The following is a 24,492-nucleotide window of genomic DNA, read 5'->3' as shown; positions in this document are numbered from 1 at the left end:
GTACTTAACATTTGAGCTGAAAAAAAAAATGGGCTATCGATAGCTATCGAAGTTATAGTTAAATACAAATAAATGAAACTATCAATGTAATAATGAAACTATCAATGAAATAATGAAACGCAGCTATCGGCATCAAAGAAAAAATGAAATTATCGGTATCAAGAAATAATGAAACGCAGTTGATAGTCGCAAACCAATCGATAGTAGCGGCTAGCAGCAAAACATCGATAGTATCGATAGTTCCCTCGATGGTTTGACGCCGCTACACACATACACACACACAGCCATACAAAATTTGCAGATCGGCGGCCGCGCTTTCAATGTCGTTATTGTTGATACTTTTCGGTGTTTTTGTATGAAAAAGTTCGGATTATTAATTAGTTCAAACCCAATTCAATGTTAAAAAGTCGCATAAAATAGTGCCTTTCCAATTAAAGCTGTGTCAAAGGCTGCCTCGCTTCCCGTTCTTTTTATCATTTATTTCTACGTGCGTGTGTGTGTGTGAGCATAGCTGGAATAACAGAACATTTCCCCCATTTGCGCAGTTTTGTAATTCCAAGAAACTGGCGACCAAAAGGAGAATAATGGCACGCGACGGCACACAAGGCGGCGGAACCCAAGGGGCCACCCAGAGCCAGTCATCCAACATTTGGACGCAGGTGGAGAGCCAGCCAATGGAGAAGATCGTGTGGGGCAGATTGTACGGGAAGAATATCAAAATCAAATCGCTGGGTACGAGCTCCAACTACCGCATAATGTATACGAATTCGTCCTTATCTGTTGGTAAACAGTCCATTTAAAAAGTCCACGTTTCTATGTGATCTTTAGACAGTGCTCGCCATATTTTGTAATCCATTTATTTTTTTTTACCCCTTCTAGATCTGAATAATGACGAATTTACGGCTGGACGTGGAGAGGCGAATGATTTGATACTGACGCTCAAAGATTTGCCTGAGAAGATTCTGACGCGCATTTCCAAAGTGCATTTTATCATAAAACGTGCAAATTGTGAGCTGACAAATCCGGTCTATATACAGGTACGGATGTCTACCTAGGGTAGGGTACCTCAGCCCTCATCTTTTGTTCTCATTTTACCCAAAAAAAAAAAAAAGGACCTCTCACGCAATGGCACTTTTGTGAATAATGAAAAGATTGGCACCAATAAAATGCGCATTTTGAAAAACGACGATGTCATATCCCTGGCCCATCCCACATACAAAGGTAAGTAGCCAGGAAGCTGCTCAACGATGCGACGGAGAACTAATTGTGCACACCTGCCCTTTTGTAGCGTTTGTGTTCAAGGATCTCAGCCCGAATGAGGCCATCGGCCTGCCCGAGGAGATAACCAAAACCTATTATGTAAATCGCAAGCTGGGCTCCGGGGCCTACGGTCTGGTGCGCTTGGTATATGAGACCCGAACCTGCGAGCAGTTTGCCATGAAAATTGTCAAGAAGAATATGCTGGCGGGCAGTGCACAACCCAACACGAATCTCAGCGATCCCGAGAGGGTCCTAAATGAGGCAAAAATTATGAAAAATCTTACGCACCCGTGTGTGGTGCGTATGCATGATATTGTTGATAAGCCGGACTCGGTTTATATGGTGCTGGAGTTTATGCGCGGCGGGGACTTGCTTAATCGCATAATCAGCAAGAAACTGCTGTCGGAGGAGACCTCAAGATTGTATTTCTATCAAATGTGCCATGCGGTTAAATATTTACACGATCGAGGTGGGTACTTTGGGGCATCTCTGGGGCATCTAGCCAAGAATTCTGATTGATTTTTGTCGCTCTTTGCAGGCATCACACATCGCGACTTGAAGCCAGATAATGTCCTGCTAGAGTCGGGCGATGAGGACACACTTCTCAAAGTCTCGGACTTTGGGCTAAGCAAGTTTGTACAAAAGGACTCTGTGATGCGGACACTCTGTGGCACGCCGCTCTATGTGGCCCCCGAAGTATTGATCACGGGCGGACGTGAGGCCTACACCAGAAAGGTGGACATTTGGAGCTTGGGTGTGGTGCTGTTTACCTGGTGCGACAATCATTCGAAACCCATCCACGGAGCACTTCTAATGCACTTCTTTCCATTTTCTTTTAGTCTGAGCGGCACATTGCCCTTCTCCGATGAGTACGGCTCTCCAGCAGCCGAACAAATCAAAAAGGCTAAATTTGCCTATCGACACCCGGCCTGGAAGGGCATATCGCAGCGTGCCAAATTGTTGATAAATCAAATGCTCATTGCGGATCCCCAGAAGCGACCCTCAATCGATGATGTACTGCAGGCCAATTGGCTGCGCGACACACAAATGCTGCAAAAGGCCAAGCGGCTAATGAAACTCGATCGCATGGAGATCGAGGAGGACGAAAACAATTTCCTAGAGCCACCCACCAAGCGTACGCGGCGATAGTTGAGCGGGGATATGGTTTTAATTTTCTGGAAAAATTAAGTGACAACATTTTTTCCCAACCCACCACTCGGACGATCCGCTTATATCTGCCTGAAATGTGTATTTTCAAATCAAGTATTTTTTTTGTTTTTGTATTGCGGTTGTTTAATTTTTAAGTGTTTAATGTAAGTTGATGATGGCCCACAATGTGCGTGTTGATTGGAATTTAGTTTGTATATAAGAAACCCCCCCAAAATAGATTATTCTTATGGAATGGGGCATGTGTTCCTCCAGATTTTGAATTTAAAAAGATATTAAAGAGACATTTAAATGGAATTTGTTTATTAGCAAATTAGAAGTAAATTGGATTTATTTCTGAGACTCTCTGAGCCACGACTGTCATGCATGACATTAATGCCCGGCATTGAAGACAATTGTTAATAAGTTTTAGAGCAAAAAATGCAAAACAATTTATATGTATTTCGTCTCTTTAAACATTTCTTTCAACAACAAATTATTCTACAGAAAATATGCTTGGGAATTTGTATTAATATAATACAAAGCCCTTGAAGTACATTATTTTGTATTTAGACGGTAGTCAAGTCAAAAAATATATATAGATATATATAGAACTTATGCTATAGAATGTTTGGCCATTTTACGACCGTATCCAATGGTGAGTAGTGTCTGTGCATCGGTCCAAACGGCGTCCGTCAGACGGTCATGCGTGTCCGTATTTGTGTAGATAATCTCGTGCTTACCATTATCATGTTTCTTGGCTATCTTTACGCCAGCGGGTTGATTGCCCATGACAGCCAAATGGCAACTGCAAGATAGAGTTCAAATGGGGTTAGCTATTTCGTGCAACTCTCTAAACATAACGCAATAGACGCACCCATTGATCGAAAGCTGCGAGATAATGCTGTCATCGAAGTATTGCAGCGTCTCTGCGAACTTCTTGGGCACACGAATGTCTATGGTATGGACATTGCCATCGAAATCACCAAAATAAATGTAGTTATCGCCCTGCAGCTCCGTGGGCTTTGCCCAGGCGGCACAGGTGAAGCTTATCATATGACTGGCATCGTTGTAGAGCGTCATGGAAGATGGCGCCGCGGCACGTGCATCCCAGATGCGTGCACAGCCACCACGATCACAGGTCACAAACTGGTTGGCATTGCTCACGGGTGTGGCCATGCCCGTGAGTTTGTCCGTGTGCGCATAGTTGGTGCGGTAAGAGCTAACCAGATCTGCGCCAGAGAAGTTCCACATCTAAAAGAAAGTGCCGAAAGAGTCACCAAAGAATCTTCGCCGCAGTCGTCGCTGTATAACTCACATTTAGTGTACCATCCGGCGATGCGCTTACAGCCTTTTGTGGCTCCGATTTGAACACACTCAAATGGCTGATGGGTGTGGGATGGGCCGCCGGTTCGCCGACCATAAAGAGGCAATACGGGGACTTGGGATCGCGCACTTTCGAGTATGTGGACCAGGCCTGCAGTTTTGTGTCTCCCAGTGCCACCAGCAGCACGTTGTTACCCGCATAGCGAACAATGTTCACCGTGTGGCTGGACTGCAGCTTGTAGTCGGCATTCTCCACCGTCATGTGCTTCAAATTCTCCTTCGAGTAGCCAAAGAACACGCCCCACCACTCGCCACCTTCCCGGCGATTGGTGGCGATGGCAAAGTGGTTCTGTTCATTCATGCTGATGCTGTCCCAGGAGCCAAAAAGCCGTAGCGAAAGATTCTCCAAGCGTGCGCTCAGATCGGCTGCGTTGAGATTGGGATATTCGAGGTTGCCGGCCAGCTCGACGTTCGGCGGCGGTTGGTGGCTATCAGGCTTGCGATATACCTCTGAACTTTTTTGTGGAAACATATTATACGAAAAATTAACAACGAGGGGGGAAAAAAATAAAAAAAATCACAACAAATGTGGGGGGAGGTGCAAGAAAAAGGAGCGCGAAACAGTGTGACCGCGGAGTTATCGCTCGAATATGCCGCCTGACCCAAATAAATATACCGTAAATATACCGAGGAAAATACACCCCTATATCGATACATCGATACACCTTGTTCGCTCTATCGTTATCGAAGCCGCATGTCAAAACACACATTTCAAATTTTTCGACGCCGCACCGGCTTGTTCCCACAAAAAACAAACCAAGCATGGAAGTATATACATTTGAAAAATCATACCTGGAGCGCCTCAAAGAAGCCGAGGCGGTGCTGTCCTGGGATGGAGATGTTATGCCCGCCTCCCAAGTGCGTTCCGAGTGGAAATCCTTTGTGGAGCTGCGAATTGAGCCAGCAGGTAAAAGCCAACACCAACACAAAGAAACAAAGATCGAATGCACACACACACACACACATTTGTATATGTAGGTTGGCAAGCGATCTGGAAAATACCTCGCGTCATCTGCGAGGATCTCAAGTTACGGTATCCGACCATTGTCTATGGCTATGTGGACCAGGTGATATTCGACGAACTGAAGGCTGTGTTTGTGGTCACGGCCGTGCAGGACAACGATGTCCACCTGCCGGAGAGCAACGAGGTGTCCTTGGTGGAGCTGTGGCCCACCGTCAAGCAGGAGAACGATGCTCTGAATGTGGACACCACAGCGGAGTGCATAGATCGGCTGCGCTTCTTTTACTCGCACGTCTGGATGCCGTGGGACAAGGACTACGACGACGATCGCGATTGGGTGCAAATGCACCTGCAGGCGCGCATTCAGCTGGCCTGTGATCTGAGCAAGAACAAGCTGTCGCGCCCCCTGGCCTTGCACATGCGCACGCTCCTCATGGAGGCCATGTACATACAGCAGCGTCTGGAGTATTTGGAACTAGATCTGAGCGATGCCGAGGTGGAGAGCGATGACGAGGCCGTCGAGCTGAATGACAATGCCGCCGAGCCGGCCAGGAAACAGCCCAAGACGGGCGGCAGTGCCAACGGCAGCTTGAATGTGTCCGCATTGCCGGTGACGGATCTGATGTGCCTGCACCTGCGCATGGCCATTATACGCAGTGAGTTTGAGATCCTTGAGAATCCCGAAATGAGGCGCGCCTACAGTGAGCTGCAGTCCAACTCCCTGAAGCGTCAGCTCCTGCAACTAAGCGCAGGCAGACCGTCGGAGCTTCCCCTGACGGAGCGTACTCCCATTTGCCATGTGGTCACAGTGCCGGGCACTCTGCAGCAGCAGATGGACTTGCTGACGCTGGCCAAGGAGCAAGTGCAGCCGGACAGGCAGGTTCAGCTGGCCAACACCTTGCAGGATGTGCTGAGCATCTGCCGGAGCGACGATGACATCTTGCTCTCACCCGGCGAGCACACAATCAAATTCCTCGAGCACCTCAACGACAACGGCAGCCTCAAGGGGCTCGTCAAGTCCGAGGCCATACTGGTGGCGCAACCACAGCTGCCACAGTTGCCCGTAGTCTGCTCCAGCGATGAGGGCAGCACTCTGCTGGTCATCGATGGCGACTACACGCTCTCGCGCCTGGTGCTCGACTGTCGTCATGTCCGGCGTGGCATTCTGCTGCGCAACGGCACGCTCACCGTGCACGGGTGTCGTCTGCTGGGCGACGGCAACTCCAGCACTCAGGAAGGTATTGTTTGCATGCCAAATGCCAGCGTAGAGATGCGCAGCTGCGTCATTGAGAACTTTGCCGTGGGCATTTCGCTGCGACCCGCAGTCCAGCGCAGAGCTGGGCAATGTCCAAGTGAAAAACTGCAATACGGGAGTGGAGCTGCTGGACACGACAGTCGCGTTGAATCTACAGGGTAGCAAGTGCAGCTTTGACGGCTGCAAAGTAGGAATAATGGCCGATAAACTGGCTTTGCCCGACAAAGATGATAAGGCGCTGATCCTAAAGCAATACAGCGAACTTAAGCGGTAAGAATGGAGTTTGATACCCTGTAAATTGTTGTTAATTGGGTGTGTTCTTTATAGCTACAACGACAGCTTGTGGCTGGGGAATTGCAATTTCGTGGATTGCACCAGAAATGTGCGAGTTTTCAATGAATCTGATCAGCTGCTGGCTCAGCGTTCGCAGCAACGCCTCCTAGAGGAAGAGCTGGAGGGCGAGAATAAGGAAAACATTGAAACTGCCTAAGGACAACGAATCGAATGCTTACAACAATCAACACACACAGTTTACGGTTAAGAAGAAGGCACAAATAAACATAAAAGCGAAATTATAAAAATTCAATTTAGGCGGGAAGTAAAATATCGAAATGCTCAACTATCGATACAAACAATATCGGTGCCAACAAAACTACAGCAAGTGTCCATCTCTGGTTTGTTTACGCACAAAGAGATAACTGCACAAACGCCCCCTAAAAGGTTTTACGATAATTATCACTGTTTTTAACGAGAACTACACACTGCACATTGCACCATGTCCAAGGAGCATTGGATGCGCGACCTGCCGCCCGAGCTGCGGGACATGTCAATCATTAATTTGGCCATTCCAGGTATGAATGAGATCATCATACCCCAGCCCAACCCAATCCAACCAATTAATGAATATCACGCGCGCCTATCTAGTATAGGTTCACACAATTCCATGACCTACGGCATAAACGGCAGCTCCCAACTGGCGCCAGATGCGGAGCCAGCTATCCGGCGCTGGTATCGCTTCTTTCCGTGCTTTGTGCGCCGTTGGAGCAAGACGCAATCCTCCAGCATCGTAGAGCAACTGAATCTGGGTGTGCGCTACTTTGATTTGAGGATAGCACAGAGGGACGAGAAGTTCTACTATTGCCATGCGCTGTTTGCCATGGAAGTCTTCGAGCCGCTTATGGAACTGCGTCGCTTCTTGGACAGCCATCGGGAGGAAATGGTTGTGCTGGATATGCAGCACTTCTATGAGTTGACGCCGAACCACCATCAGCAGCTGCACAAGGAATTGATACAATTGTTTGGCCATCGCCTGTACTCCACGGCAGATGGCTCCCTGCTCGATTGCACGCTGAATCGCTGCGTGGAAATGCAACGCCAGGTGGTGATCATATACCGTAGATGTCCCATTCCGTTGCCGCTGCGCTTCTGGCCGAGCTTTGCCTGGCCCACTCCCTGGCCAAACAAGGCGAGCATCAAGAAGTTGCAATCGTTTCTCGAGGACTCATTGCTCTCCCGCCAGCCGCAGCAGGGCTATGTCTCCCAGTGCCTTCTCACACCGACGGGTCGTTACATAGCCCTTCGTGTATTCTTCTCTCTGAAGCGCACAGCCAGGCGGGTGGACAGGAAGCTGTATCCCTGGATTACGGAACAGACTCCAGGTCCCTTTGACCCAAAGGAGCAGCCGCGTGTAAATGTATTTCTCGCTGATTTCGTAGAGCTTAAGGACGGACAGTTTTGCAATTGGGTGATGGAGTTGAACACCAAACTGGAGATGGGGCCGGAGATGGAGGAGGCAGCTATTTGATGCTATTGCGTACATGAAAATGTTTTCCATTGGGTGCTATTATTTTTTATTTTTCAATAATCAATATACAAAATATATTTAAAAACATAAAAACAAACACAAGCGGCACATTGCAACGTAAAATCTATGTAGTTCAAGGTGCGAACTAAACGTCAACTCAAGTCAATCGATAAGAAAGCGCACGGCTTTCGGTGTCTTTGTCGGTGAGCTGGCACCGGCTGCAGCCTCTGACTGGGCCAGTGCGCTCCGCATGCCGTGCAGCGCACTGTCCAGTCGTGTCAGAGCCTCCTGTAAGCTGACAGCCAGCACTCCGTTGTCCTGTTGATTCTCCCGCTCGAGCAGAGCGCTCTCGCAATAGCGTTTCAGTCGCTGTGCCGATCCCTGCATCATTTGCAGCTCCTGCTGGACGAGCGTCTGGAATTGGCTGCTCTCTGACGTCTCCTCGGGGTCGTAGGTTAACAGACGCTTCGTATATTGTACCAATTTGCTGCCAGGCGAGGGGCTGACGGGCGTTTTGCCCGACGGTGTGGATGTTGTCTGTCGTGGCGTGTTGCTGCTGCTGGAGACATTGAGCAGCCTCTTCAATGGCTGCTTCAGCATGCCACTCAGATTCAGTGCAATTCGACTAGAATTGTGCGCATCGCTTAGGGTCTCGTTCAGATCAGCATCTAAGGGCTCCCAGTCCACCTCGACGCTCTGAAAGATTGTGCGTGCGTTCAGCGTCTGATCGGGATTATCCCGAAGCAAATCGAGCCACACGCCCAGTCGGGCAATGGGCCACTCGGCCTTGAGGCCACGCTGCTTGTCCAGTATCAGTATCACCGTTCGCAGCAGTCCGAATTCGTCGGGCGCTTGGGTTTGACGGAACTCCAATTGCAGGCCCAGCTGGCGGCAGCGTTGCGTGGCCTCCTTCACCATCAGTTGGGTCTTGTGCAGACTCTCCTCGCTCGGATTCAGCATGATGCGTTGTATGTCCTCCAGCAGGGTGGACTTCTGGGCTGGCGTGGACACACCCCCAACCTCTTTGAGGGGAGTCTGCTGCTCCTTTTGGGCCTGGGCCAATACCTGACGTTCCGTCTCCAGCATCTCGCTGTTGCACTGATACTTGAACTGCTCCAGCTCGAGGCACTGCAGCCGCTCCTCAAAGTCTCTGGCATGCTGAGCGCGCTCCTGCTCGATGCGCGTGAGGGCAGCCAGCTTCTCCGCCTCCAGCTCAGAGCGAAGCTGCTGTTCCTGCTTCTGCAGGATCTCCTGGTGGGCCAGCTGAAAGTCAACCAGCTGATCGGTCTTGGCTCTGTGCGTGCAAAACGGATTCGATATGCGGAAGTAGTGGGAGCCACCGATAACCAAACGATCGCCATGGAACAGCTGCCGCCTCTGCGCCACCAGTTCGCCATTCACATAGGTCTCGAAGTCCTCGCTGCCTGGAATGACATACAGTTTGCCGCTGCGCTCGTGCTCGATGCTACAATGCTGGAGCGCCACCAGAGGGCCATCCAGGACGATGTCCGGCTGGGAGTTGGCCGAGCCCGGCAGACGGCCGCGTCCTATGCGCACCAGACCGGGCGGCAACAGATAGAACAGCGTTCCACTTAGTATGGGATCTGCGGTGAGATTGACCAGACACGCCTGCTTCTGGTCGGCAGTCAGCTCCAGCGCCAGCCCTTTGCGCCGAAGCAAACGCAACTCGGACTTTCGCTGATCCTCGGCATCGCGCAGCTTCTCCATCCACGATTTCTGGGCACGACTCAGCTCCCTTTCGCGCTCGGCCAACTGCTGCCGCAGCCCCTCCACCTCCGACTCATCCACAGAGGTCTCTATGATGATCTTCCGTGGCGCTGGGTTGCTGTTGTTCCCCGAGAGCCGCCGCTGTCGTTCGTATTCGTTCCTCAGGGACTTCAGGCGATCCACTTCCGCCCGCAGATCTCTGATTATCTTGTCGTGTGGCGACTCGTTCACCTTCACGCGGTTAACGATGGAGCGCGCCTTGCACGCGTAGCGCAGCGTGGCCAAAGTTTCGTCTGCATGCAGGCTGGCGGGTGAGATGGTGGCCAGCATAACGGTCTTTGAATTGCCGCCAAGATTTTCCTGGAGCGAGAAGCCAATGGAAATTTTAGTGCTGTGCATTTTGTTGAGGGAAAAATCGAATGTTTGATGTAAATTTCAAAGTGATTTGAGTTTAATTTGAGTTAAATTTCGATAAGCAAGAGGCCGGGGCTTGAAAGAAAACTCCCCGCCCAATTGATTTATTGCTCTTTCTTATCAAAAACTCATAGGGCGTAAAAACAAAGACAATTACGGGTAAACAAGAAACGAATCGAAGCTCAGGAGCAGCTTTGATACCCTTTCATTGGGCAGCACTTAAAATCTAAAATTTATTCTCTGTGTGCACACACTGTCATGAGATCATCTCTCGGTCATTTTACGACTTTTTACAACCATATATTAATGACATTCCAGGGTTAATATACCCTTGAGTTCCCCTCTACGCGGTACAGGGTACTCTAATGTAAACATTAAGCTCTGAGTGCGAGCCCCTGCCCCCCTCCACAGCAGATGCTTGGAAATCTTAAGTAATGAAAAATATACACAAACAAACCTTCGAGTGCACACTTATGAATACAAACATACACATACATACATATGTACATGCTATGTGCATTATCAAGAATATATGTACATATGTAGATAATGAGTGTCAATGATAAGGCTCGCGGACAGTTTGCGGCATTCTAACAAACCTTAAACTACCGTTGGCAAAGACAAGCGAAGCCCAATGATCAACCATAATGATCATTAACGTTGAACCGTTATCAGTAAGTGCAATGAACAGAAAGAGATAGCTAGCTCTAGTTTTTAGTTATTGTGCCAACTTAATATATGTACACACACACACACACACACACACATCTATGCATGTTTGCATAGTTCGGTAAGTTGATATTTATATGTATGTGCATATATTTAGTACGCATATTTGGATGTATGTGAGTGTGTGTGTGTGGGATGTGTGTAAAAGACACTTGTTTGATTAAGCAGGTCAGCACCGAGTAGAGACATAGGCAGAGCAATAGAGAGAGAGAGAGAGAGAGAGAGTGAGCGAAAGAGCAGAAGAAACGGCAAAGGTATTTGAAACAACAGGTAAGGCTGGCCACGTGCATCTGCCCCCAGCTTGCCGCAAAGAGACAGCTAGAGAGAGCGTGGGTGGACCGACAAGCGGCATTGCCATACCCTTCTACAGTTTTATACCTTGAACAAAAGCTTGTTTACAAAAAAACTGCGCAGCAGCGGCGCGTAGGAGTAGCTAATTGAGAACGAACAGTGGTTCCATTCCATTCAAATGCGCACTACCGAAAATTGGCGATATCCCACTGCATAGTTCTCCCCATACAGAGGCTGGTCCCTGAAACTGCCGCGGTTCACCGCAAATGCAAACATCAAATATTTCGTACCAAATCGTACCATATAATTAAATTTGGTGACTAAATATAGCTTTAGTATGTAGGTATATACGCCCACCTTTAGAAATGTATCACGATCCCCATACTGACCAGATTTCGTGCATACCAAAAATCATCAACCACATAAATATGCTAATACGTGGTACGTATTATAGCGAAAAACAACAAAAACACATTAATTGAAACCGGCTAAAGTGACGTAGGTACTTATTAACACTCAAATTTAAGCAAAATTTACAAACAAATGTTCACAGACTGAAAAATGCAACATACAGATTAGTTTTTGAAGGCTTCCGACGGCCAAAATAATTAGATGTTAATTAATAAAAATAATTCAACACGAGATTGATTTTTACTTTGAATGAATTGTACTGACAGTCGTTCCCATTTGATGAAATGGAAGTCCGCCAGCTGACAAAGCACAAATGTTCAGGAGTACCGCTTGGCAACCGAATTTCTTTCGATAAATGAGGCTTTCCAAAGCGCATGGCCAGGCATACAGTCTAGACGGTGATTAGCAAAACCTCAAAGAGATGTATTCAATACACCCGGCGGCTTAACGGCCGATTGAGATTCATCTCATGACTACAATTTTTCGTCAGCTTTTGTGGTATTTAGCAATTCGTTGCTAATAAGAAAAACTTCCAACATTATTTACCACGCCCTAAGACAATTAACATTTATTAACGATTTTTGAAACTAAAACAGGATGAATCATATGGAAATGGGTTTCACGCTGAAACAAACGTTGTGTGCACCACGGTAACTCATGAGCGCGCCTGTACTTAATTTGCGAGAGAGAGCACTACACACATGTATGTAGTATGTATGTAGGTATATGGGGGAGACTACACACGCTAGCAGGCGGCGCGAGCGGGACGGCAGAACAGCATACACATGCGAGATAAACAACAACAGTAAGAGCAATAAGTTTGGCACAGAAAGGCTTAAATACCCTTTAGGTGGAATGCTATTAACGATTTTTTATCAAATTGTCTTTTTTTGAGCTGCCAGAATAATCCTCCAAGCCCCAAAACCTTATGGGTAGAGCAGGCAGTGTGGGTGGGAAATATGTTTGCTGCCTTTGGCTTGATAGTCAAACTGTTACAAACAGCTCACAAATATTCCACTACCCTATCTATCTTTGAGGGTATGCACACTCTACGCACGCAAAAGCGAGACACGAAGTCGTCGGCAAAACAAGCCACGAGCCCCGCCGAACCGCTACAAAAATGCAGTAATTCTGGCATTCGGCTCTCAGTTTCAGCCGAGACTTCCACAAGACAAGACTTCCGATGAATTCTTCATAAAAAACTGCATTAAGAGTTCAATGCGAATGTAAAAGAAAAACTGGCTCATACCTTGACGGGGTATTCGACACAGACAAAGACAAACACACAAGCAAACAAAAAAGTGCATAAATTCGCGTATTTAACAAAGACACTGCAAAAACAAAGTGATTCAAAACAGAGTTCATTGCTCGCCGCAAGAGAACCGAACCCTAAAAGAGAGAAAAAGACAGAGAAAGAGAGACAACACAGTGAAACGACCTCGCACAACGCGCGCCAATAGCGAAAAGGAGATAGACAGAGATTTCGATTACCACCCACAAGGAAAACCTTTTAGACACCTTTTTCCATTATGGATGTTTGGGGCTTTTGTGTCAGCGATTCGACCATGTCGTATGGCGGGTCCATGCGCAGCGGCTATTACCGCGACTACGAGCAGTTCCCGTATGGCACACTGGAGTCCTCCAGCACAGCATCCTCCTATGCCGTCAAGGATTCCTACAGTCGCGTCCAAGGTAATTATCATTCAGTGCCTTTCGTCAGCGCCACCACTGGCTGCATTGTGGTTAGAGAGCGCAAAAAAAACATGTTTAAAAGCAACAACAAAAATAAGAAAACCAGCCCCCCATTTTATTGCGTGTACATGTATTGTGTGTTGTTTTTGTGAGAATTTAAAAATAGACCGCCTGATTTTATGCCCATGTATGCGTTGTCCGTGAGAGTTTACTATGAGCCTGTGTGTACGTGTGTGTGTGTATGGGGGGAACACGCCTTAAAATTTTGCGCATAAGCACAGGGTGGTCCATTGAGAAACATTCGCTTATCAGTACTCCCTCCCTTGAGTCGGTCTTTTTATACCCCTGAGAAAGGGGGGAATTATGATTTTGAAAAAATGCTGTAGAAATCACGTGCACAAAAAGATATTGGGGAATCCATTTGTTACAGAAAACTTCCCCATTAAAAATCTCACGTAGACAGGGCCAAAAGATTTCCGGTATGCCAAACTTAAAACGTAGTTAGATGTCACAACAAAAGATAGATATACCCCTGCAAATGACTCTTAAAAGGTGTTTCAACTCTCCGTTTGGCCAATCACTTCATATGGAGGTCATTGGAGTCCAGTCAGTGTACTACATCCGCTTCTGCTCATACAAAGAATGCTAATTAAAAAGATAGACAGCACGAGACTGTACCTCTCTTGGACTGACTCACAAAAAACAAAAGTTAAGCAGGTGGTCGCTCCGTTTTGGATATAAACTTTATATTATAAAGACAAATAAGGCAAAAGAAAAAGGTTTGCTTTGCTTGTTTTTGTGTGAAAAACTGAGGCGCAATAATGGATCTCAGGTGTGCTCAGAAGTGCTGCTGCTGTTTTTGTTGTCTGTACAATCATCATATGACTAATTATGCCAATTGCCACAACATCCAGATCCAGGGTAGAGATTACCTCAGAGTCCGACAATTCCTGATAGAACACGGGCAAGGTCGCTTATCAGATATGGTTGGTGGGGGAGTCTATAAATAGCATATCCGCACGGCTTTGCTTCAATCAATGGGAATCATTTAGTTGTGACACGCTCTCAATTGAGCAATCAAAGAGACTCGCCGTGTGTGTGTGTGTGTGTGTCACAGGGTCATCTGGCATTTTGAGATTTGACTACACCATCTACGTCACGTCGGCAATCAGCTGGCGGCACAAAAGGGCGCGAGGGTCGGCAGCACGTAGGCCACAAAGTGGTAAGGGGAGAGATTAGAACCAAACAGAGAAGAGTGGGCAGAGAGAGTGTGTGTGTGCGTAGGTAGTGCGTGAGAGAAAGTCCACTTGATGGCCTTGTCCAAGGTCTAGTTATGTAAGGTGAGGGCATTCCTCCAAAAAGTTATCCAGATAGTTCCCCTGCCCTAATTAACTACTCTCTATTATTTCTTTATTAACCCACGGTCTACCCTCTATTACTTACAGAGAAATTCAAGCAAACAAAAACCGAGAAACAGCTGCGAAAGGATTGCCCCTTCTGCAAGGAGCACAAGAAGCGGCCACTCATCAACTACATGCGTAAGCGGCAGCAGAGAAAGCACCATGACAGCATCTGTGAGGATGAGGAGGAGATGCATGAGCATGAGCACGAGCACGAGGATGAGGGGATGCAGCAGCAGCAGCAGACCCCAACGCTGGCGTCAGTCCTGCCCACGCAGCAGAGCTGCAAGGTGTGAGAGAGACACACGAGGAACAGCGAGTGAGGGAGAGAGCGAGACAACTACACAGTACAGACGGATACGACAGAAAAAGCCAAACAAAAACAACAATTGCAATTCGCAATGCCATATTTAACTGTAAAAAGGAAAAAGCAAAAACAAACAAACACACAAAAGAAATGGCCCTGCCTGTGCAAGCGGCAAGCGACGAGCGAGCAAGCGAGACAACTATAATAATCAAAATGCAACTGTACCCTTCCCACAGTGGCGCTCCAGCATTTCCGCGTCTGATGACGATGACCGACACACACAAAATACACTACCATTTACAAGTGAAAACAAGCCCGAAAAAACTTGATACCAATTTACAAGAACGTTTACTCTTATTATTATGTCCCCCCTATACTCTTCGTCTTATATAACATTTTTTTTTTTAACCTAAAAAGAAAAGGAAAAACAACCAAAAGCCTGCCTGCTCCCCTCCGCTTTGACCTTAGGCAAAACGAAAAAAAAAACGTGTGAAAAAAACAAGAGAAAAAAAATACAGTACACATTTACATAACAAGGGAAGCAAAAAAGATGTTACCAGAAAACCATGAAAAATAATTTTCTATTTTGCGTACACGAGACTGAAGTAGAAAATGTTTAAGCAACAGATAAAATTTGTGTTTAGTTTTTCCTATAATTTCGCCCAAAATTGGATCAGTTACAGGAATAATCTACGCGTATAGCTACATATATATTTAGAAAACCAACAAACGAAAAATCGGAAGAAGAAATGCTTCATTGGCGCCATTTATACGAGTATATATGCTTTGGACCCCCGACTTTTTATTATATCCTTGTCTATATTAGACATTCCTATGTATTTATTGTAACAGAACAAAAAAACAAAACCAAACTGATCATTGCACAGTTTTTTTTTGGGTCATAATATATTAATGTTGAAAATGTTTCAGAAAGTTTATGCAAAGTTAAACAATGCTTTTTTTGTTATTACAAGTACCGAGAAATAAACTAAAACATAAAATATAATATATGTACTGTATACGTATTACTTAAAGTTCAGACCCCAAAATACTGTGCAAATCAACAGACGGAACGATTATAAAAACAAAACAAAAAAGAAACCATTAAACATTTGCATTAGTCGGTTTAAGAGTAATTCTTGATTTTTGATGAATTTGCTTGCGGGTACTAAGAAAATTTTCAATTTACAAAAAATGTTATATATCATATATATTATATATTAATGTTTAATTTAAAAGATATACTATATTTAAAACAAATAAAACCATGCAAAATTATATAAAATATTATTGTGGTTTAAATTTTATGGAAACTCAGGAAGTGTCTACCGAATGGGAATATGAAAAGGGAGCTCTGAAATTTATTGGATTAACTTTTCAGAGAGTTTTATTTTTCAAGCAACGATACAAGATACAAAGTAGGAAGTCTGATTTGTCTGATTTTTCTCAAACTGGAATGATAACCTTATGCAAATTATACAACTCACAAACAAGGTGAAAGCCCGTCATATATATTAATGAGAACATCATAGAATTCCCTCAGAAATTATTCATGATAGATGGTTTCCCTCAAACCAGTTTCAACCACTCCAAATAATTTCTTGTTCCTAGTTGGCGTATATTACATTGAGGTAGGTTCCCATTTAAACTGGTTTAGTTTTTCCTTAACAAAATCTTTCCCCCTAATTGTTTAAGCAAATCTTTACGGAAATCTTTCCGTCTCGCACAAGTTCGCTAATTGTGGTTAATCTTTTGGAGAGGAATCCTACTCAAAACTGTCCCCCAGCTGCAATATAAAGTTAAATGGAAAATCAAGAAACCATATTATGGCTAAGGTCAGGTATACTATACTCGTAAATAAGCAAACCCTGAGACAGTAATTTGACCCAGAAATAAAAGATATCCTTGACTTGACCTGGAACTTGACAATGTCTGAGTGTGTATGTACAATGAATATTTTCCTGGGATTTTATTAAGCGAAATCTGCCCCAAATATAACCTCAATTAAGCTAAACCCCGACTCAAGTGGTTTCAATTGAATTAGAGCAACAGTACAGATGAGCTTGGAGCTCAGAGCTAACCGCACTCCAAGTACAAGTACAAACACAACACAAAAATTGCTTGCATATTTAAATTGCTCTTTCTCCAAAGGCCCCGACCGGGTGATCAAATTAATGAATACCACAAACAGCACGCTATAGGAATACGAGTATACTATATGTACGGTATACACGGGGTGTACGAATATCATTTACGGGTAGTTCGGGTAAGCATTGAGAAAAACAACACATGGCAGGCCAGGGAAGCCATAAATGCAATTTGTATATACAATGAATTTGATTCATTTTAAATTCAATGTTAACTAGTTTTTCCAGAGTGGAGAATGAAACTAAAATTCAAAGCAGCTGGGAGGGAATGGGCGAACAAATACGTATTATTATTATTATTATAAGCAAGAGCTCTCGTATTACAATTATTATTGTTGTGCGCGGAAACTGGAACCGAAAACGAAACGACACGTTCTATTATGCAATGCAAACGTGATAAAGGGGTCGAATTTGTCTGGGAATTTATTGTAGAGGTACAGAATATTTATAGTTGTCATAAAATTAAGGAAAAACCATGTCCCAAATAAAGACTTCCATAGCCTGTGGATATCTTAGCTGATTGGGCGTTCTTTTGGTAGTAATATGATAAAGTTTTCATGATAAATACGTAGTAATTCCGATCGTTCTTAGGATAGTAGTATAAATATACCATACATGCTATGATTTTCCAATTTTCAGTCAAGAAAACGTCATATTTTCTTAATTTTTAACTAAAAATTCGTCAAAAAATCTGGAAATCCTCTTTTTTACACCATCTGTTGCACCACATTTAATCACCATTCAATGGTAGACGGTAGACCCCATTTTGATGACTTAACAAGCGCCAGACGGGCTGCCTCCACATCCATGAGTTTTTTTAATTTCTTCAATTAGCAACACAAATTAAACCATAACTTTTGGGTGCTTAAAACCAAAAGCTTTTCAGACAGTATAGTAAAATTATTGCTTTTTTGGATGTATTGTCACCCAGCTGCCAGTCGACAAATTAGCATTCATTTGTGGAGCATTCAACGTGGCTTATTTGAAAAAGTGTGGAGCCCCACGAGTGTATTGCTAATTTTAAGAAATAATACTAAAGTGACGTAGTATTCATCAGGTGGCACGCTTCAAAGAAAAATATGAAGCAAATTATTATTCCCCCATTGGATTTCTGTAGATATTTCTGGAAGCCCACAATCCCCTCCCTGATAATACCAATTTTGTGTGCCCTGTGGGAATTGTAGAATCGTTCACCGCACATGCACTGCGGTTTTCTAGGCTTTTCTTTTGCACTCGAAACCAAACCAAAGAAAAAGTTCGCTTGGGGAATTTACTTATTAAAAATGCTAGCTTTGGGTTCATTCACAGTGCAGTTCCAAAGTTGATTCAGTGATGTGAAGGTTACAGCAAGTCGGGCAAAACATTTATAATAAATTTCCATAAAAATACCGCAAAGTATAAAAGAATAAACCTTCAAAATATTTAAATTAAATAGAGCCTGGTGTGGAAAATTGTGTAAATCTTCTAGAAAATATTTCTCTGTATTGTTTTTTATCCAAATAAATTAACAAAATGATGAAACGTTTGCTGTATAAATTTAAAACTTCTCCAGAAGGAAACTCCAAAGGTAAATAACGTAAAAGGAATACAATAAAGTATATAAAAAAACGAAAGATATATATTTGCTATACAAAAAAGGTTTTAAAAACTGATAAATATTTAATTTATACTTTTAAACCTCACTTTAGGCAAAACGTAATATACACCTAATTTAGAACCCACTTTTAAACGTCATACATTATTTTTATAGCCCAATTACTACAAAATAATACCTACACTCACTTAAACTCATTAAATTTGGATTTGTCGAGTATTCATCAAATTATTAACTTTGCTAATGGCTCTTTAATTAAGGTAATACCTAAAATTCCATGAAACTGTATGTATTCTATACCTGAGCACGTGTTAATTTCAGGTGTATATTCGCCTAAACTATAGGGAAAGATCATTAAAGTCGTTCAGAAAACCATACTAACATAGGAAAATCCATCCTACCTGCCTCATATCGATATGTATCTGTCATCAATTACCTGAAATACAATTTCTGTGGTATAACTTTCCCATTGAAAAACAAGTTTCCAACTAAAAAAACCAGTCTAAAACCACTCTGAGATTTGTTAAGGCATTTACTAAGTTGGCGCGTGGTCGCAAGTTTGTACATATTACGTTTTCCACAGCTCATAGATTTTTCCTAGCGTATACGTGCGGCTTATCATGTAATACTCTGCCCCTATTTTATATATAATATTTACTTGTGAATTAATTCATAATGTAATCATTGAATGCCTGACCTTAAGCTATGCCTCCACGAATGATCTCATATTCAAAAGTGTTATCAGGGCAATATTTTTGTACTCCTTTTCAAGGGTTAGAGGGGTTACATGGATTTGTAGCAGAAGTTGGTAAATAAGAAAAGGGAGACTACTCCCTTTGGTCTCTTAATTTGAAGGGAGATTTTTCTAATCGAAGAATTATATTATACCATGGAAAAAAAAAAGAATAAATAAATTCAAGGCTAACAAAGTCTTCAGTGCCCAGCCTTCCCCTTTTGTACCTTTTATTAGTTTCTCTCTTTTTGCAGGCTTAATTAATCTTTATTGTCATGTGCTGCCCCACTCCCATAGCACGCCTATCTTAATAAATTATTCAGACTCATTTATTTGTTGTACAAATTGTTATTGCAGCTCATAAGGATGGCAAGAGATTGGGCATGAAAGGCGCTTGCAAGTGCGAACCAACGGCCTGCAAATGTGGCAAGAGGCGACAGCAGCAGCAGCAGCAACAACTGAAATTATTGTTGTCCCAACTCCGAAGACGCGATAACTTATCAAGTGTTATATTATTTTAGTACGGACGAACAGCAACAAATAAAAACAAAAGAAATACACACACTTTATCTACAAAGTATTTTTAACTGAAACCCAAAAGATAGGAAAAGTACTTGGAAAGGTTTTTGCGTCTGGAGTAGCCTGCCATATGGAATGGATAGACAAAAATAAGTCTAATCGTTGAGGGACAACGCGGAAGGTCGCTCGCCTCGAGGGGGATTGCACAACAATTCAGTAAGCCGCTCCCCCAAGGGTTCCTTCACAGATAAATTCAAGTGATAGAGTGAGTGTCCCCATCGAGTGGATTGGTTAGGGGCGCCAATTTAAAGCCAAAACATGTGAGGAGCTGCTTCTCCAGAAAGAGTACTGTAGGTACTACTGTAACTTGCCATACGGATCGGTGGCGTGTCGATTCTAGGGTACAATAACACTTCGTGGAACTGGTTTCGACAAGTTCTTGTCTTGTGATTCCCTTCAATCAAGTGCCTTTCACTACAAAATGGTATATAACATTGTAATTACACATCGAATCATGGGAATTGATTATTAATTACGTCTTATATTAAATAATTAATGCGACATTTTGCTGCTAAGAATGTTCTTGTGTAAAGTTCCATCAGATAGGAAGGAGTGATATTCTTGGTAGGTTAAGTGGAAAGGGAAGGTTCCGTGCCTATCTGGCAGTTGCTTAGCTATCAAAATTGTTAAGAAAGGTTTGCATACATATACCCACACAAAAATGCCCTATTAAAGGGCATTTATATTCATAATTATCTATGGATTATGTGCTTCTATTATAATATATTTACAGCTTAATAAAAACTTCTTACTAATGATAGATGAATGAGAAAATAGATCTGTAGTTTGACTTAATTATAGACCTGCAAAATGCTTATTTTAGTAATTTTATATTTGCTATTAAACCTCACATTGAACTTTGCAATTATTTGAATACCAAAATGAACCCAAAAGCGATTTCTGTGCCATCTATTAGCAACTTGAAAGATAAATCTTTACAAAACTTTGAGAACTTAGCGCTCAAAGCAATTTCTATGCCATCTATTATTAAATTTGAAAGATAAATCTCTATAAAACTCAAAAGATAAGAAATGAAACCTCTTAAAAACCCCTCCCAGCATAAAGAAACATTTTAAGTCGCCTGACTTTATTACAAGACTCGGGCGTTACTGATATGAAAATGGTTTATAGCAGCCACTCCTCTAAGTAAACTGAAGATTACATGACCGCATTATATCATAGAACTTTTATGAGCTTTACACACAGTTGCCAGATATTCTAGAATGTGTGGCTTTTATCTTTTAACTATAAAATATACACTAAGAGAGTGTATCCGGAAAAAGGATAGACGTTGGAAAGGGGATCTCAAAGAAGTATTTAAAGCCTCATAAATTATTTTAAAGCTTGTTGGCACAAGGTTTTTACCTCAAGGGTCAACGAAAATGGTTTAGAAAACTATTATAAAGAATCATACGAATTATCAATCATGGCATGGAAACAATGAAAACATTAATCTATTTTCCAATTTGCCCTGGAATTAAACAGAACTTATGCATTATGGAAGGCATATATAGAACTCTTTGCCCAAACATAAATTCTCCTTCATTTGTATAGGGTATTTAAAGCCCTTAGTTACACCTTCTCCAATTCTTTGTTGCTTTGCCTTTATATACTAGAATTTTCCTAGAAAACACGTGCGCCCACTCTACTCTTGCATCAGGCCATAAATGTTATAAGCAAATAGAAAAGCCAAGGTATACGATTAAATAGATATGATAAGAAGCGCCTGCAATCACACAATTGATTGGAACACGGTCGTTGGGGAGGTCTTTGATACGATTCGGCTTAAAGGCCACCCCCCACCCGATAAAAAGGCTTAATATTTCAATTTTGATAAAGAATTGGAAATATTGAAAAGTTTGTCTTAATTATTTGATAAAATGTAGAAATAGAATAAAAAGAGAATTGGAAGCAAGGTAAAATTATGGAAGAAGGTTAGTATACAGATATAGAAGAGAACGATTGAGTCTTTGAAGTATTTTTTTTTATGTTTTTAAAGAAATTCAAGCAAAAAGCAATTGAAACTTACAGGTATTCTAAATAAATGAAGAGAAGAGAAATCTTTAAAGTAATTATAAGTTTTAAGGGAAAACTATAAAATCTTGCAGGTTTTCTTATTATTTTTAGTGGAAATCAGGCACCCACAAGTGAGAAAAAATAAAAGGTATTATCATTATATTTAAGATTAACACGATATAATGCCCATCTAATCGTGTCCTCTCCTACCTACCTGCCCATAGAACTCGCTAGTAAAATGTCTCTATTTATGCAAGATATTAGCATACAAATTAATTGTCTGAACAAACATTAAAATGTCACAAGAACGTAATCCCCCAATAGAGTAGACACTATAAAGTTAAAGCAAAGTACAAAGCGCGTGTGGCAAAAAGACAAGAAAAACGACAGACGATTATCACGAGATCATATTTGTAGAGAGACAATGGCCCAGAGAAAGAGATCTCATCTCTGTCTCTCTCTCTCCCCTCGAGAAAGAGAGCAAATACATCACGAGACCCAAAATTATATTTGTAGTGCGATACCGAATTGAGTTTATGCAAATATTTGGCAAGGGGAAAACACACACAAAGTTTGTCGGAAAGTTTTTCTGGGTTGCAGTGGGCACCCACACCACACCCCACACCCCGTTGACAGCTCTGAATAATTTTCCGGGCAATCGCAGTGATTGTAGCAAGCCCTCTCAGTCCACATCCACCCTCGGGCAAAGCGAAAGTGTTGATAATTATTGTGGAGGCGATGGCAACACGAGAGGCAATTTCTTCAAGGCAGAGGAGGCATAGCCCCCCATCCTGACGTCAAAAGTAGACCAAAATGATAACCCCAATTGATAACAAGCTAATACCAATAATCTAAAGGTGCCACCCCACCCATGAGGCAATACTACTCACCCTCAATAGCCAGGTGAGCACGCTCTCCCGATAGGGCACAAAGGTGCTGGGCGTCGAGGGACCATTGCCACCGCCGCCGCCCGCTTTGCGTCCATCTGCCAGGGCAGCAATGACTTTGCCCAGTGTCAGGAGGCTCTTGTTGATGCTGACACCCTCGCGTATCCGCTCGCCATTCGATCCCGAGACACTGATGCGCTCGCTGCCCGCCAGATCCACGAGACTGATTTTACTCCTGCGCGTTTGACGCAGCGAGGGAACACTCTCCGAATCCGTATCCGAGGACAGGCCATCATCGCTGGAGAGATCGGTGAGGTTCAGCACTATGTTGAAGATGGAGTGGGAGCGCGAGCTCTTGTCATTCATGGCCGTGGAGGCAGTGGCCCGCTGGGAATTGCCCACCGCCAGCCAATTGCGTAGCGCTGAATAGGAGTCCACCGAGTGGGCGCTCAGATCCACCACATAGGGTCCGAAAATGGGATGCTCTCGCACTTTCAGAGCCGGTCGCTGCTGTTGCACGGGCGTGGAGTCAATCGAAGAAGCTGCCGCATGCTGCACACTCAACAGATCGTGAATCTTCTCGTTGTATATCTCGAAATAGCTGACTTCCACCTCCACTTGGAGCTGCTGCTCCGCCTTGACGGCCTCTATTCTGCGGAATAGCTCGTGGCAGAAGCGGGGTATAATCCCAGCCTCGTCATGCGGTGGTCCGCCATCCAAGGCGGCATCGTCCAGCGCCTCAATGCCCATCATGCTATACGATTTGCCCGAGCCCGTCTGTCCATAGGCAAACAGGCAGGCATTGTAGCCATCAAAGGCGGTTTCTATCAGCGGCCCGGCTGTGCCCTCAAAGACTTTCGCCTGGCCCGCATAGTTCTTCTTCTCCGGATCGCAGGAATAGTAGACCTGATCGTAGCTAAAGAAGTGGGTCACACCAGCAGAGGCATCGGCGCTGCTGCCTGCCTGTACGGTCAGCTCGTTGCTGTTGCCATGGACCTGCACGACATTGGTGACCTGACCGCGGGTGCATTCCAGGGCATTCAGGGGGCGCACACGAACGGCCACAATCATGTTGCTCTCCTCGGAGACGCTGTGAAAGGAGTCCATCATCGTGTCTTTGGGTTTGCTCGAGCTGCATTTTCCTGCATTGCTCGGCGTTTTCATCCGCCCGGGCGTGGGTCTATAAAGAGAGGATGGCGTATAGCAGGCATTCAAGGCTGTGGGTTTTAGCTTATGTTGCGGGGATTTCACGGCATTGCTGAACGCTGTATTCAGGAGCGCCTGCTCCTCGCTGCTCTGCCGTGGCGTCTTTGTCAAGACTTTTCTTCGCAGTCCGCCGCTGGCATCGGACGCCGGCGTCGATTTGTGGACCATGCCGGCGCTACCACGGGTTTGGAATTGCTGTATGCGCTGCCGCACTGGCGTGCTCTTGTTGCTCATCTTTCAATTAATCACTGAACGCTATTATTATTAATAAACAATGAAAATGCAGAAAGTTTCAAATAAAAGCGCGGCGTCGTTTTGTTGATAAATTTTCATTCGTAGTGATGTGACGCAAGCGATAGCACGCAGGGTTGCTTGGATGGGAACATGTGTGCCGAAAAGGTCTGGTCTGGCAGCGCTGTTCGCTCACGCTAGAGATGGCCGGCAAGTCCAGTGATTGCGTACATGTTAAAAAACAGAATTACATACTAAATCAATAATCTATATATAAATGAATGTGTATAAATAATTTACAAGCGAATACGTGGT

General features: G+C 44.0%; 6 protein-coding genes across 10 annotated transcripts; 4 read left to right on the top strand and 2 right to left on the bottom strand.

Moving 5' to 3' along the window:
- The first annotated feature begins 268 nt into the window (after nucleotides 1-268).
- On the top strand, nucleotides 269-3,005 carry LOC111080218 (ovarian-specific serine/threonine-protein kinase Lok). Of its 2 annotated transcripts, none has more exons than XM_022375698.2 (6): nucleotides 269-783; nucleotides 880-1,037; nucleotides 1,113-1,221; nucleotides 1,289-1,729; nucleotides 1,799-2,033; nucleotides 2,100-3,005. In XM_022375698.2, the coding sequence occupies exons 1-6, from the start codon at nucleotides 585-587 to the stop codon at nucleotides 2,407-2,409; spliced, it is 1,452 nt and encodes a 483-aa protein (XP_022231390.2). In that variant the 5' UTR covers nucleotides 269-584; the 3' UTR covers nucleotides 2,410-3,005. The 2 variants fall into 2 exon arrangements, with proteins under 2 accessions (XP_022231390.2, XP_022231391.2); XM_022375699.2 differs by having other exon boundaries at nucleotides 270-732.
- On the bottom strand, nucleotides 3,000-4,359 carry LOC111076869 (protein valois). The gene is made up of 3 exons (XM_022370891.2): nucleotides 3,725-4,359; nucleotides 3,284-3,660; nucleotides 3,000-3,214 (listed from the first exon to the last, which is right to left on the bottom strand). The coding sequence occupies exons 1-3, from the start codon at nucleotides 4,262-4,264 to the stop codon at nucleotides 3,022-3,024; spliced, it is 1,110 nt and encodes a 369-aa protein (XP_022226583.2). The 5' UTR covers nucleotides 4,265-4,359; the 3' UTR covers nucleotides 3,000-3,021.
- A 121-nt stretch (nucleotides 4,360-4,480) lies between these two features.
- LOC111080217 (protein nessun dorma) lies at nucleotides 4,481-6,580 on the top strand. Its single transcript, XM_022375697.2, is given in 4 exon segments — nucleotides 4,481-4,699; nucleotides 4,771-6,071; nucleotides 6,073-6,278; nucleotides 6,336-6,580. Coding segments are annotated over 4 exon segments (1,815 nt in total). The 5' UTR covers nucleotides 4,481-4,554; the 3' UTR covers nucleotides 6,499-6,580.
- Nucleotides 6,581-6,664: 84 nt separating this feature from the next.
- On the top strand, nucleotides 6,665-7,897 carry LOC111080221 (PI-PLC X domain-containing protein 2). 2 transcript variants are annotated; one of them, XM_022375702.2, is made up of 2 exons: nucleotides 6,665-6,859; nucleotides 6,938-7,896. In XM_022375702.2, the coding sequence occupies exons 1-2, from the start codon at nucleotides 6,784-6,786 to the stop codon at nucleotides 7,810-7,812; spliced, it is 951 nt and encodes a 316-aa protein (XP_022231394.2). In that variant the 5' UTR covers nucleotides 6,665-6,783; the 3' UTR covers nucleotides 7,813-7,896. The 2 variants fall into 2 exon arrangements, with proteins under 2 accessions (XP_022231394.2, XP_022231395.2); XM_022375703.2 differs by having other exon boundaries at nucleotides 6,770-6,859; nucleotides 6,933-7,897.
- On the bottom strand, nucleotides 7,843-24,293 carry LOC111080215 (kinesin-like protein KIF14). The gene is made up of 2 exons (XM_022375696.2): nucleotides 22,744-24,293; nucleotides 7,843-9,900 (listed from the first exon to the last, which is right to left on the bottom strand). Exons 1-2 carry the CDS (start codon nucleotides 24,178-24,180, stop codon nucleotides 7,975-7,977), a joined length of 3,363 nt encoding a protein of 1,120 aa, XP_022231388.2. The 5' UTR covers nucleotides 24,181-24,293; the 3' UTR covers nucleotides 7,843-7,974.
- Nucleotides 12,518-19,827, top strand: LOC111080223. Of its 3 annotated transcripts, none has more exons than XM_022375707.2 (2): nucleotides 12,518-13,077; nucleotides 19,616-19,827. In XM_022375707.2, the coding sequence occupies exons 1-2, from the start codon at nucleotides 12,915-12,917 to the stop codon at nucleotides 19,777-19,779; spliced, it is 327 nt and encodes a 108-aa protein (XP_022231399.2). In that variant the 5' UTR covers nucleotides 12,518-12,914; the 3' UTR covers nucleotides 19,780-19,827. The 3 variants fall into 3 exon arrangements, with proteins under 3 accessions (XP_022231399.2, XP_022231397.1, XP_022231398.2); XM_022375705.2 differs by lacking the exon at nucleotides 19,616-19,827 and adding an exon at nucleotides 14,523-15,863 and having other exon boundaries at nucleotides 12,525-13,077; XM_022375706.2 differs by lacking the exon at nucleotides 12,518-13,077 and adding an exon at nucleotides 17,886-18,498.
- Nucleotides 24,294-24,492: the final 199 nt, after the last annotated feature.

The sequence above is a fragment of the Drosophila obscura genome, unplaced genomic scaffold, assembly GCF_018151105.1.
Source record: "Drosophila obscura isolate BZ-5 IFL unplaced genomic scaffold, ASM1815110v1 contig_179, whole genome shotgun sequence".
NCBI lineage: Eukaryota > Metazoa > Arthropoda > Insecta > Diptera > Drosophilidae > Drosophila > Drosophila obscura.
This window is presented reverse-complemented; position numbering and strand designations above follow the sequence as displayed.

What these genes read in the sequence shown, in the direction of transcription:
- LOC111076869 (XM_022370891.2), bottom strand. Translation starts at nt 4,264, where the DNA reads ATGTTTCCACAAAAAAGTTCAGAGGTATATCGCAAGCCTGATAGCCAC. An exon ending in CGCCGGATGGTACACTAAAT is followed by an intron (nt 3,661 to 3,724) that starts GTGAGTTATACA and finishes ACTTTCTTTTAG; the next exon opens with ATGTGGAACTTCTCTGGCGC. An exon ending in TCGCAGCTTTCGATCAATGG is followed by an intron (nt 3,215 to 3,283) that starts GTGCGTCTATTG and finishes TCTATCTTGCAG; the next exon opens with TTGCCATTTGGCTGTCATGG.
- LOC111080223 (XM_022375705.2), top strand. Translation starts at nt 12,915, where the DNA reads ATGGATGTTTGGGGCTTTTGTGTCAGCGATTCGACCATGTCGTATGGC. An exon ending in TTCCTACAGTCGCGTCCAAG is followed by an intron (nt 13,078 to 14,522) that starts GTAATTATCATT and finishes TATTACTTACAG; the next exon opens with AGAAATTCAAGCAAACAAAA.
- LOC111080215 (XM_022375696.2), bottom strand. Translation starts at nt 24,180, where the DNA reads ATGAGCAACAAGAGCACGCCAGTGCGGCAGCGCATACAGCAATTCCAA. An exon ending in TGCTCACCTGGCTATTGAGG is followed by an intron (nt 9,901 to 22,743) that starts GTGAGTAGTATT and finishes TTCTCGCTCCAG; the next exon opens with GAAAATCTTGGCGGCAATTC.
- LOC111080218 (XM_022375698.2), top strand. Translation starts at nt 585, where the DNA reads ATGGCACGCGACGGCACACAAGGCGGCGGAACCCAAGGGGCCACCCAG. An exon ending in TAAATATTTACACGATCGAG is followed by an intron (nt 1,730 to 1,798) that starts GTGGGTACTTTG and finishes CGCTCTTTGCAG; the next exon opens with GCATCACACATCGCGACTTG. An exon ending in GGTGTGGTGCTGTTTACCTG is followed by an intron (nt 2,034 to 2,099) that starts GTGCGACAATCA and finishes ATTTTCTTTTAG; the next exon opens with TCTGAGCGGCACATTGCCCT.
- LOC111080221 (XM_022375702.2), top strand. Translation starts at nt 6,784, where the DNA reads ATGTCCAAGGAGCATTGGATGCGCGACCTGCCGCCCGAGCTGCGGGAC. An exon ending in CATTAATTTGGCCATTCCAG is followed by an intron (nt 6,860 to 6,937) that starts GTATGAATGAGA and finishes TATCTAGTATAG; the next exon opens with GTTCACACAATTCCATGACC.